This window comes from Loxodonta africana, chromosome 3 (assembly GCF_030014295.1).
Source record: "Loxodonta africana isolate mLoxAfr1 chromosome 3, mLoxAfr1.hap2, whole genome shotgun sequence".
Lineage (NCBI taxonomy): Eukaryota > Metazoa > Chordata > Mammalia > Proboscidea > Elephantidae > Loxodonta > Loxodonta africana.
The window spans coordinates 8554285-8567451 of NC_087344.1; the positions used below are offsets into that span (position 1 = coordinate 8554285).

Consider the following 13167-nt stretch of genomic DNA (forward strand, 5'->3'; position numbering starts at 1 on the left):
CTTCCAAGAGCCAGGAAGTCTGATATATGGAGACTTTTTCCTGGTACTGAGCCTTCGATGGCCAGAGCTCTGATGAGACTGAAAGACGATAAAGCCTTTTATAAGCAACAATGCAGCGAGCCGCTATTCATTATAAAGACATCTCGGCTTTACATTCCCGATGGCACCAGGGGATAAAGAGCAGAGGAACGTGATGGATGAGACCTGCTGGGTAACACGCAGGCGGTTTCCTGAACTCCACTATGGTACAGAGCACGCTCCAAAGCTCTGAGGCAAAGCATAGCAGTCAGAGGGAACCAAACACAAACCCTAGCCCAACAGGCAGCTGGGATCGGGTTCCATCTGATTTGATTTATGGTCTAATTGACCTAAAAAAAAGTTTACTTTGCCTTCACCAAGCCCAAGCAGTAGAGACAGCCAATTAGTGAGATTCCTTAGCAACCAACCAGGCTTTTCTATGCTTGGCTACCAGCCAGGGAGTGACTGAGTCCCCATAACAAATCTCTGGGCAGCTCAGGGCTGTCACCAAGTGGTGTCATAGTGGAGCTACCTGAGACTTCTAGAGAGACTGGGTGTACCTGTAGCTACAGATGTTAAAATTAGATTGTATGCACCTATGTTATACCTCAGAAAGCAAAGCAAAAACAACAAAATGCGGCCTTCAGCACCACAGTGGTACGTGCCCCAACGCTGCTCTCCCACAGTGACCTAACAACCCATCTCAAGGTTCCCTGTAACAATTCTTAGGAGCCCTGGTGGTGCCATGGCTAAGCACTCAGCTGCTAACCAAAAGGTCTGTGTTGCAAGCCCAATCAGCAGCTCCACAGGAGAAAGACCTGGCAGTTTGTTCCTACAGATATTACAGCCCAAGAAACCCTATGAGGCAGTTCTACTCTGTCACACGGGGTCCTGTTTGAGTCGGAATCGACTTGATGGCACCTAACAACATGACCACTCTTGATCTTTCATGCGCTGTTTGTGGCCTGCTTGGATTTCCTGGGCTTAAAGCCTCTGCCCAAAGTCCACGAGGATCAAGAAGCTGAGTTCCACAGACACGGGCTACACTTGGGCTGAGCGGGCCGCAGAGAGCACAGGCTGCCCAGGGCTGAAGGCCAGGCTCCTGGGGCACTTCCTGCACAGGTCCCTTAGCAGGGCACACAGACAGTCTAACCCAGTGGGACCTGAAACACCCTGTGTGCCTCTGCAAGACTAGCTGTCCTCGCAAAATCTCTGTGCCCTGCTATTCTCATTTTAAAGCCTTAAAGCTCTTTGGGTAGAGATCCCTCTGTGAGCTGCTTTTTTGAACTAGGCCACAAGCAGAGTGCTCTAAAGGGCCCAGCCTCCAGGAGGGATCCAGAAGGTCCTGTGTTCCTACAGGGCTGGCGACAGAGAGCTGTGGGCACCGTTTCCTGTCCTTGCACAGGCCAAAGACAAAATAACTCCTAACCCCCACCTCAAGAGACACTTCCAGGCGCTGTTCTGCCCCCCAAAAAGGGATCACCTCTTAGTTCCTGCCCTGCCGGCCCTCAAGTGCTCTCCTGGGAAGGCTGCGCTCCCTCTAACGCTCTGGCATGAGTACCTCCTGGATGGCATTTTTACCAGGTTTTTTGAGTAACTTTAACTGCACTACCCAATTCTGAGCCTTGAAGGACTTGGGACTGCTTTTTTTTCTACAGACTCTGGCACGTGGTACAGACGGTTTCTTCTTTTTCCATCACACGCTGATTCCTCTGAAATGTTTAAGTATGACTTCAGTGGAATCCTAGCTGCATACCCCCTCTTCCTGAGTATCCCTAGGATTTGGTGGCTTTGGCTGACCTTTTAAAGATTTCCTTAAAAAACCCAGGGCACTTGGCCCCCAGACACCCTTTTAGTTCGGTAACAAGGTCACTCCTGAGGTTCACCCTTCAGCCAAAGATTGAACAGGCCCATGGAACAAAACAAGACTAAAGGGGCGCACCAGTCCTGGGGCAGGGACCGGAAGCAGGAAGGAACAGGAAAGCTGGTAATAGGGAACCTAGGGTTGAGAAGGGAGAGTGCTGACACGTCACGGGGTTGTTTACCAATGTCATACAACAATGTGTATACTAAATGTTTGATGAGAAGCTAGTTTGTTCTGTAAACCTTCATCTAAAGTACGATAAAAAAAAAAAAAAACACCCCAGGGACTGGTGAGGGGAGACAAGGAAGAGCTAAAGGTCTGGTACAGGGTTCAGGACGGCAATACCCTGGAAGGCTTCCTGATGGTCAGTATCCCATAACCTGTTGCCGTCGAGGTGACTCCGACTCATGGCGGCCCCATGTGCAATAAAGAAGAACTGTGCTCCATGGGGTTTTCAATGGCTGTGATCTTTCGGAAGTAGATCGCCAGGCCTTTCTTCCGAAGTGCCTCTGGGTGAACTCAAACCACCAACCTTTCTGTTAGTAGCTGAGTGCTTCAGCATCTGCGCCACCCAGGGGCCTTCTCAGTATCCCATGGCAGGGTCCCACGTTTCCTTCTTAAGAGTCAGCTTCCCCTGTCCTGCCAGTTAGGGATGTCTGTCATTAGAGACCCAGAGGATGGAGATTGTAATCCTGAATGTAGGATGATGTTTACCTTTCCCAATTTATCAAACTTCAAAAACCCCAAGACATTTCTTGTTCTCCAGAGTCCACAATCTTCTCCACCTATAATCTTCAAAAGCCTTCTTAATACAAAGATAAAGGGCTCAAGGGCCTCCCTCTGGATTCAAAGGAAGTGTCTTTTCTTCTTCCTGCTTTGATTGAAGACAAGCAGTTCACTGCCTAACCACAGTCCAAACACAATCAGTCTTGCAAAGCAATCTGCGCTAGACAGCGCCTCTTCTTCTATCTACCAAAGGGAGCCTGAGCTTCTTGGGTTTCTAAGACACGGAACTCAGACGTCCAAGTTCACGGAAAGGAGAAAGAAAAAATGGAAGGGGGGGAAAAGGGGTTGGATTTATCTGGGAGGTTCTACCCCACAACCCAATTCTGTTTTTGGCCCCTCGAGTCTCTTGTGGGAACCAAGACTGGTTTCTTGCTATGGGTATTTGCTCCCCCAGTGAGAAAAGTCTAAATGCAAATGGGGACAGAGTCTTGCCTGACTTTTCGGCAACATGAATTAAAGGAGCAAGAGGGACCCCTGTCAGAGTTTTTCTAAGTTATCATCTGCTGTACACTGTCTAGAGCGTGGAGCTGGGGGAGCCAAGGGAAAGGGAAAGGGGCTGTTCTGGCCTGGGAGCCCCTGGGCAGTAGGAGTGCTGGGTAGGTGTGGACTTACCCCTGCCAGTTCTCGCGGAAAAGGAAGAAGCTGGGCTTCAGGAGCGGGACGCGGAGGAGCGCTGGCTGGAGCACTAGCGGGGACGGGAGGTTCTAGGGCATGCTCACCCGGTGACTCGGGGTGACCCATGCCATGGTGGGAGGCCTCAGCCTCCCCCCGAGGCTCCTCTCCCGAATCCGACAAGTCTTTTTGCTCTGCAGAGGACTGGGAGCAAAAAAGACAATTTTCCTTCAATGCAAAGGCTGTGACACGGGGTGGGGGAGGGCAGGGGCAGGGGTCACAGGGCTGGAGTTGCCTGCTGAGGAACAGCGGCAGGAACTGCGGGAGGATGAGCATCACTGCTTTCCGTCAGTCCAGCTGGCCTTCCGGGGAAAATAAACACGGATTTGGGGCTGTCTGACTTTGTAAGCACTGCAGTATGCAGGAAGTCTAGGCCCTCGTTTTCAAAACTGCAAGACGGCCCTGAGTGGAGTCAATGTGCTTGTGGGCAACAAGGGAGGAAAAAACCACAGTGGTGACTGAAGTGGTGGTCGTGCCCTCACCAGAGAGCATGAGGACAGAGCTGCTGCCTCAACGGGCAAAGACACTAGAGAATTTAAACCCCTGGGGCTAAAAACATGTTTTCTCAAAAATGCTGGAAAGAGGAGCTGGCCCTCAGCCCCGGGAGGCAGGCCGGGAACACCCCGCAGTAGGTCGAGCGGGCCACCGGGGGTCCTAGGCTGCTGCCTCTTGCTAGAGTTCTCCCAGCATCTTTGCCTTTGTAAAGGAAGAAGCGGCAGCACTTCCTTGCCTCACCGACCACTGACGTGGACGTGGACTCGGGGTCGGGGGGGCGTGGGAGCTGGGTGGCAGGAGGGAGCCGGCAGGCCCACGGAGCCCAGCCAGGATTCTAGGATTCACCCGGTCTCTGGACACCTGGGGCTAGGGCTTATATAGAAAACAGCCAGAAGAAGCTGGTTCCAGAAATCTTCATCCCCAAAAGCACGATACCCCTGGCATCCTTCTAGGTGGTTCTCTGGATTCCGGAGAGGCTTCTTTGGCCTGAGAGCTCTGTGGCAAGAACTTCAAGAATCTTTTCTTGAGAAATGGCTTCTAAACATGGTGTCCTCTGGTTCCCAAACCCACTGCTTGTCATTTTCCAAAGGAATGGACCCATTTTGTTCTTACTCTGTGACCTAAATGACTACGGGGTGCCTGCTACCCTGTCTCCCCTCAGGAGTGCGCTTCTTCAGAGTGTGATTGATTGACCTGTTAGACCCGGGGCGAGTGTTACTTTGTAATGTGTGAACCTGTAAGGTGAAAGGAACTGAGTAAACTACACAAAGAAGGTTTAAAGAACTTTCAAAAATTCTCAGGAGAGCAAAAAGCAACCCAACGTTAGCTCATCCGTACACCTAGAGAGTCACCTCTCTATTTGGGGAGATCCGTGGGCAGAAAGGTCTTCCTTTGCAGGCCGCCCCCCGAGCCAGCACAGGGCAGTGCTGCCAGCTCACCCCAACACCTGCTGATCCTTCATGGCTGGAGATTTAACATCTCACGAGACAAAATTCAACCCAGAGCTCAGTGTACAAATGCCTATCTCTAATTACAGCCACGTGAATTTTTTTCCTCCCTTAATGTGAATGTTCAAATGTTCTCGTGACAGACCTGAAACGCAAGCCTGAATTGGAGGACCAAAAAGAAATATATAAAGATGGAAAATCCAGAGACCAAAACAAAATTCGAGTTCTTCATCTTGGGTTAAAAGTCATCGACTCTCGCCAGTGTTGAAAAATGTCACATCACCACTTTCCTCTGGAAAATCAACCAATGCTGTTGTAGCATTTTCTACTTGGGCCCTAGTCTTTCTCCTGGGTGAGAAAAGTATGCTCTAAAGAACGAACATGGAGCCTGTAGCTTTTGAGCGTCTTTGTTAAAATCAGACATCAAGAATTCATCACCCTCAGAAAGGGCCACATAAACTGGAGACTGCATCAGTCTGAAACCAGAAGAACTAGATGGTGCCCAGCTACAACGATGACTGCCCTGACAGGGAACACAACAGAGAACCCCTGAAGGAGCAGGAGGGCAGTAGGATGCAGACCCCAAATTCTCCTAAAAAGACAGTCTGACTGAGACTAGAAGGACCCCAGTGGTCATGGTCCCCAGGCCTTCTGTTAGCCCAGGACAGGAACCATTCCCAAAGCCAACTCTTCAGACAAGGATTGGACTGGACTATGGGATGGAAAATGATACTGGTGAAGAATGAGCTTCTTCAATCAAGCAGACAAGAGACTATGTTGGTATCTCCTACCTGGAGGGGAGATGAGAGGGCAGAGGGGTTCAGAAGCTGGTGGAACGGACACAAAAAGAGAGTGGAGGGAAGGAGTGGGCTCTCTCATTAGGGGGAGAGCAATTAGGAGTATACAGCAAGGTGTATGTAAATTTTTGTATGAGAGACTGACTTGTAAACTTTCACTTAATGCAGAATAAAAATTAAAAAAAGAAAAAAAGAATTTGTCAGCCTTTGAGCTCACCCTAAAATATGCACACAGGCTAAGCCTGTTATCCCAACAGTGAAAGCTTCAAAATGAGCTATAAACATGTTGATGACGGCGTTTTCATCCACACAGCGCATTCTGCTAAACAGCATCTCCACAACCGCCTTCTGTCTTTTTTCCAAACAGGCATTGTTCTGCCCGTGTAAACCTCAAGGCGTTCCGCCTTCACTTAAAAAAGGCTCAAAAATTAAAGGAGCTGAAAGAAGCAATTAGCAATTAGTCATGATACACAATGCAACAACCGACATGAGAATATTTAAATTCTCTTCACATTCCGAAAAAAGAAAGAACTGTCTTCATTCAAGGCAGTTAAGAGAAAAAAAAAAAAAAGGTTTATTTTTGCTGCTAAACCCCAGGTGCATATGAACATAGACGTGTGATGAAGGGTCGACCCCAGGAAGCAGTGAGAACAAGGACAAGAAAATAAAATGCCCTGGGCTGTCAATCTAGCCCTGGATTCATTTTAGGCGCTTGGACAGTTCAGACTGTTGTTAGATGCTACCGAGTCGCCTCCGACTCACAGCGGCCCCACGTAACAGACCACAACAGCCCCATAGGGCTCCTAGGCTGTTGTCTCTATGGGAGCAGATCGCCAGGGCCTTCTCCTCCAACCTTTCTGTTGGCAGCAGAACACTTCACCGTTGCACCACCGGGCTGCCACCCAGTTCTTCTAACATGGAACAGGACTTGGCAAGCTTCTATGAGGCTCACCAAAGCCCCCGCCCTCCAGAGGGAGGCCGCCCCCAATCTGTGGTTTGTTGTAAACACAACTGGGGCCTGTCACCGGGACCTGGAAAACGGCGTGTGGTTTCACTGCTGAACAAAACCGAACAGCTCCTGGGTGAGCAGCTTCGTTTTTTCTTTTCCATTTTCAACTGTGTCTCTCAATCCCAATTCGGTAGGGAAAGGCTCGCTGCCGCACAGGATTTGTTCAGTCCCGTGAAAATACCCGGGATGTAGGGCTCTCGCCTTTGGAAGGGGGAGACAGACTCTTTGACGTGTGCGTGGGGTGGTTTGAGATCGTTTCCTGAAAGGTAACTTAACTGGTCCCTGTCACGGATTGAATCGTGTCCCCCAATGTGTGTCAACTTGGTTAGGCCATGATTCCCAGTATTGTGCGGTTGTCCTCCATTTTGTGATTTTCCTACGTGTTATAAATCCTAATCTCTGCCTGTGGTTAAAGAGGATTAGGGTGGGATGTAGCACCCTTGCTCAGGTCACATCCTTGATCCAATGTAAACGGAGTTTCCCTGGGGTGTGGCCTGCACCGCCTTTTATCTTACAAGACATAAAAGGAAAGGGAAGCAAGCAGAGAGTTGGGGACCTCATACCACCAAGAAACAAGCACTGGGAGCAAAGTGCGTCCTTTGGACCCAGGGTTTCCGTACAGAGAAGCTCCTAGTCCAGGGGAAGACTGAGAAGAAGGACCTCCCTCCAGAGCCGACAGAGAGAGAAAACATTCCCCTGGAGCTGACGCCCTGAATTTGGACTTCTAGACTACTAGGCTGTGAGAAAATATATTCCTCTTTGTTAAAGCCATCCACTTGTGGTATTTCTGTTACAGCAGCACTAGATGACCGAAGCAGAATTTTGGTATCCAGAGTGGGGTGCTGTTCTAACAGATACCTAAAATGTGGAAGCGGTTTTGAAACTGTGAACGGATACAGACTCAAAAGGAAGTACAGAGAACTGTTAACACCGAGGAAGGCGCAGATGGTAAGAAATGGCAGCAGCAGAACCAGGTGACCAGCACCAGCCAGCGCTGGAGCCGACCCATGGAGCCAGAGAGCCGAGCGCCTGTGCACAGAAGGCTTCCAGGCAAAGTGGGGTGCCTCTAGGCACTTATTGGAGTTGCTACAGAGCTTTGGAACACTTGCCCCAGTAGGGCAGATGCGGGTGTGAGGCCCACAGGAAGCTGAGCTGCCTCAGTCTCGAAAGGCATGGCCATGACCTCTGGGTTTTCAAAGGGTGGAGCCACGGCCTCTAAGGGTGGAGTCGCCACTCAGATGGACTAGGAGAATGGTGCCCCTAAAGCCGAGGGAGCAGAGTTGCTGTCCCAGAGGGCCTGGAAGGTGGAGCTGAAGCCCAGGGCCGAAGGGCCTCCACTCAGAATTTAGCACTAGATGACGAAGATGGTCCCACAGCTGACAACCACTCTTTGTGGATCAAGAAGGTGCTTCAAAAATCGCTCTAAAGGGCACTTATAGGACAATCAGGAAAACTTAAATATGGACTCTATACTGGATAACGTCACTGAATTCATGATCATGACAATGATATTGGGGCCGTGGAGGGGAAAGAAGCACCCTATGCCTAGGAGGCACCTGCTGAGTACTTAGGGGTGAAATGTCAGAAGGCCACAACTCGGAGGTGAAGGCTTCAGCATTTATGACAAACATCAGCAAATCGCTGAGGCCAGGTCCAAGTGACAGACACACAGGACCAATCTTTTAAAGCTTCTAGGATTCGGAAATTTTCAAGAAGAAAAGCTGAAAAACAAAGAGGGGGAGTTTGCTCAGAAAACACAACCAGTCAGAGCAGCCCCTTCCCAATCAGCTTCTGTGGGGTGAGAGGGGGGTGGGCTGGAATCTCAGTGGGAGAGAAAAAACCAAGAAGGGTCTCCAAGTCTTATTTTCTGACAGAAATATTGCAGCTGCTCCTTGCAGACCTGTCTTTGTGTCTCCCCTGGAGAAACAAAACTAGATGTCTGACCTATTACGCTGACTTTCCACCTTACTGCTGGGAGGGTTAGAAGCAGCAAAGAGAGAGACTGCATCAGCTGTGACACTCCCTGAAATGCTAGCTCCTAAGCAGCCCTGGCTCCATGAGAGAAAGACCTGGTGATCTGCTCCATAGAGATTAAAACCAAGCCTGTTGCCATCAAGTCGATTCTGACTCACAGCAACACTACAGGATAGAGGAGAACTGCCCCACAGAATCTCCAAGGCTGTAAATCTCGACAGAAGCGGACCGCCACATCTTCCTCCTGAGCAGCAGCTGGTGGGTTCGAACCACCTACCTTCCGGTTAGCAGTGAGCACTTAACCACTGCACCACCAGGGCTTCCTGTAAAGATTGTTGTTGTTAGGCGCCATTGAGTTGGTTGTGACTCATAGCAGCCCTATGTACAACAGAACGAAACGCTGCCCGGTTCTGCACCGTCCTCTTGATCGCTGTTATGATCGAGCCCATTGTTGTAAAGAGTGCAGCCTAGAAAACCCTGCAGTGCAGTTCTACTCTGTAACACATGGGGTCGCCATGAATTGAAAATTGATTCTCGAGGGCAGCTAACAACAGCCCACCTGAGAGCGAAGGCAACGGCCCTAAGCCCCCACCCCGAGTTATACAGGCTCCTCCTGCTTCTCCACCTAAATAAAGGGACGATTTCCTGCATGCCCTTTTGGTGATCTTGTGATACAGTGCGACAGAAGTGGAGAGCTAAACTCCAAAGAGCTCCCACTCGCTTATTTTTAGAATCTCATTTAGAGCTGGCTCTGAGTCAATATTTTGATAAGAGCGACAGCGACACTTGTCCATTTTCTAAATGATGGTGAAAGCTTTCCTAGCTGGTCTTCCCGTTCAGTTCCACTTCAGTTTAAGCGATGTGCATAGGCCTTCTGAAGCAGATACATGTAAATTAGCCTCCATCACAAAGCAACAGAGCCACCTCGGCTGGGAAAACAGTACTGCCGGTAGAGTCAGTGGTCTTAAAAGCGTTTTAAATTCATCTGAACAAATCTTACATTCTCCTGTTTCATCCCGCTGGTTTTCCTAAAGTCTTCCAATTTTACAGGATTATTAATTCCCATTATTCACATCAAATTGGGGATGGGCAAACGTTCCCTGTAAAGAGCCAGACACTACATATTTCCGACTTTGCGGGTCACGTGGTCTCTGCTGAACCAACTCAATTCTGCTGTGGTAGTGTGAAAGCGACCATAGCTGATGTGTGACGAATGGGCAGGGCTGGGTGCCAACAAAACTTTGTTTACGAAACTAGGCAGTGGAAGCAGGCCTTAGCTTGCTGACCCGTACTTGAACGTAAGAGTGGTTCAAAAGATGATAACCATAAAATGCAAAATTCTAGAAAATTCAGATTTTACTGGAAATCTGAATAAAACCTTAACACCTCAAACAGAATCTAAGACCTCCGACGCCTAATACTTAAATACTCTGCCTCTAAAAACTCTAGGGAACACATCACTCCCTCGTATTTGAACCTCCAAAGGCCACATCGTGAAAACACATGCAGGTGAGCTGTACAGGTCAGGGCCCAGGGGAGAGGAGACAGTGGCGGTCCATGTACCCATCTTCGTTCTGGAAGCGAGGTGGATCTTGAAAACATCACCTGGATGACCAAAGCCAAACCGGAAGAAAAGTCTGTACAGGTTTAGTGACTCTTCAGCAAAAGAACTGACGGTGGGAATGTAAATAAAGAGTTAAAGTTGTAAGGCTGGTGGATATGGCTGGGCCAATGCAGAAGGTACCTGGGTGCGGCAGGGGTTTAGGGCAGCCGCTTCCCCCTCATAGGAGACCCCCTCCCACAGCCCCACACTCTCTCTTCCCGGCAGAGTACTTGAACATTGCCTAGGAACACTGGGCCACGCAAGCTCTGGCCTCTCAGACCAAGGGATGGCAATCCAGCAGACCCACAGTTCTCCACCTCAGAACCGGTGGTCCCGCCAGAGGCCTGGGGTCCACTGTTGAGCCCCAGCACTGGGCTGACGAGGTTTGCAAATGCTGTTATTATCAACAAGATGCAAACACATTTAAGAGCATACAGAATTCTGCACAGCCTTTTGTCGTAACGAGATTCTATAATGGCTATTACACGACAACCAATGCAACAGGCTTTCTAGACAGATCAAAGTCCTCATCAAAGAGCGGGGGTCGCTGCCCAGCCAGAGGCATAGTGGGGGGTGCGGGCAAGTCCAAGGGGGTGCCAGACCAGTTACAGGATATCACTTCAAGGCGCCCCAAAGGTGAAAGGCGTCTGACTGAGGCAGCTAGACAGGAGGCGGGGTGGGCATTTCTGCTGATGCCTCGCCACTATCAACATCTATTCAACTTGAAATGGGGGTTGGGTACAACCTAGAGATTGCCCCTGGGTGCTCGTTATCCTTGCTACGCCCCTGGCTGCAGTGTCAGCTCATTTCTGACGTGACCATGACGGCCACACTTTGACTCTTAAGGGACGGGTGTGAAAGCAGTGACTCCCAGGTAAACAACATCTGCCATCGTCATCCTTAGGATCGTCCTATCACAGGGTCCTCCTGCTGCTCCCATGAGGCCTGTCACAGGCCACAGGCTCATCACTTGGAATCAGACGGGACACTTCCAACTGCCATGCAATCTGCACACACTTCCTGTCGAGGGATTGGGAGGTACAACCCAGCAGAGACGGGGGACAGGTAGATGATGCAAGCGGACTCGTCATTATTCTACCATGAGTTTGTGCCAAGTGGGTCCAGGCAGAAAAACCCCTAAAATCTTAAAGATCCTGTCCCCACCTCCTTTAGGGCCACTGCTCTCTCGCCTGCCTGCCTGCCTACCTTCTTTCCTTCCTCCCTTCCTCCTTCCCCTCCTTCCACCTGTGTTCCCCACTCTCTCTTCCTCTGCTGCTGGTTTCCCTAATGCACAGGGGCATTTCTGAGATGAACCACTAGGAACTGGACGGAAGTTTCTGACACTGTTTTAAGGCCATGTTCTCCCAGCCCTTGCCCCACCTGACAATGTGAACCTCTCTCTGTGGTAATCCAAAGCCACAGGCCCTTTGAGGCCTGACAGGGAGGCTTACAGGCCCTGCTCAGTCTCCCTCTGCCAGAGAACAAGTCAGAGGAAGGACGTGAGAGAGAATATACCGACCCCTTACCTTTTGTCCTTTATCCTTCTGAAACACAAAGACGGGCGGAGCAATGGCAGGCTTTTCTGCAAAAAGAAAAATTGTTTTTTTTTCCCCCCAACACTGTAGTCATACAGTAAACAAAGCTACTTTTAAAATAAGCTTAACAAAAAACACAACTCCAAATCCCGTAGGCCAGCGTCTTGACCTGGGCATGAGATGCCAGGGCTGGCCAGTTTGTGACAGTGGGACACTTAACGAGGTGTGCTCTTTTCTGTACGTATATTATATCAAGTTCCCCATGGGGAACAGGGGATGTGGATGAGTGTGGGAGCGTGGGTAGGGGGGTGTCAGGCTGGACAGCATTGAGGCAGCCACCATTCAGCACCCTCATCTGTGGCCTGGCAGGAATGCGGCTCAGAGGCACCCCATCTTCATGGGGCATCTCCCAATTTTTAAATGTTGGAGACTACATTAGTTTTTTCTTTCACTGGCAGGCCAGATGAGGCCCAAGGGCAGCCAGTTTGTAACCCCAGAGCATACTGCTCATGCTCTTTGGAGAGCTACCCAACATTTGATTTGCATCTGAGTGTAACCACAAGAGCCCATCCTCAAAAGCTGCTGCTGAATGAAGGAGACGCTTTGGGATGCTTGGTCACATGACAGGACAAGGGCAGTGCCTGCGGTTCCAAGCACCGCCCTGGGTTTCCTATCTAGGGTCAGCCAGACCCACAGCCCTCTCTCCTGGCCCCGGAGTGGGCACCGCTCAGGAAGCCACCGTCAGGAAGCCCTGCCGGCAGCCTTTGGAGTGGCTCACACCCACAGGGAGGCCCAGGTTCCGCCTGCCTCACTGCCGTGGCCGGGATGTGGTGGGTTTTGGCTGTGCTTTGATGAACCTGTGGCTGTTCCAGGCCTCCTTTGGCAGGAAGGCAGTGGGAATGGGATGTGGATGCAGCCCCAAAGGGATCATGAGTTGGGTCGGCATCTGTCCGGGAGCCCCCACTCTAGTGGGGAGCCAGGTACTAAGCCAGAAGCTGTGCACAACCACAGCATCACCACCCCGAGACAAACGCCATGTGGGAGGGAACAGGTTTGCGAGGACACACTGGCTGGCTTGGCCTGGTGTTGGGGAAGGGTCCCTGAGAAAAGGACTGTGCTGAGGTCTCCAGGAGAGGGACCCAGCAGAGAGCGAAGGCACCACTGTCTGCGGGGACTGCAGAAGACAAGGGTGACAGGGTAACGGAGGGGGAGTGGGTCTGTGGTAAGGGTTTGGGGAGGCACTGTCAAAGGAGTGGGAGTTTCAGGTTTAAACAGAGAAGATACTGGGGGAGGGGGCATGAAGGCGATGTGCGGAGGCCAGTTAGGAGGCGACACCCATCACCCACGACAGAGAAGACGGGGCTGGGAGGAGGTGTGAGAAGAGAAAGGGCCAGAACCAAGACAATCAAACAGACACCATGCTTACTCTCCAAGCTCACTCCCGAAGAAACAGGACAGGAGCTGATC

The 13167-nt window shown here is 50.6% G+C and overlaps 1 protein-coding gene across 13 annotated transcripts in view; it reads right to left on the reverse strand.

Annotated features, from left to right (window-relative positions):
- RANBP3 (RAN binding protein 3) overlaps window positions 1–13167 on the reverse strand; it is an 82664-nt gene that overhangs the window by 36594 nt on the left and 32903 nt on the right. For 5 of the 13 annotated variants that reach the window (XM_064280365.1, XM_064280367.1, XM_064280368.1 and 2 more), the window contains exons 2-3: window positions 11692–11747; window positions 3281–3484 (exon numbers count right to left, since the gene is read on the reverse strand). In XM_064280365.1, coding sequence (XP_064136435.1) covers window positions 3281–3484; window positions 11692–11747 — 260 coding nt within the window. Of the gene's footprint in view, window positions 1–3280; window positions 3485–10125; window positions 10168–11691; window positions 11748–13167 lie in introns of all 13 variants that reach the window. The other 8 variants (XM_064280363.1, XM_064280361.1, XM_064280366.1 and 5 more) reach the window with 2 other exon arrangements.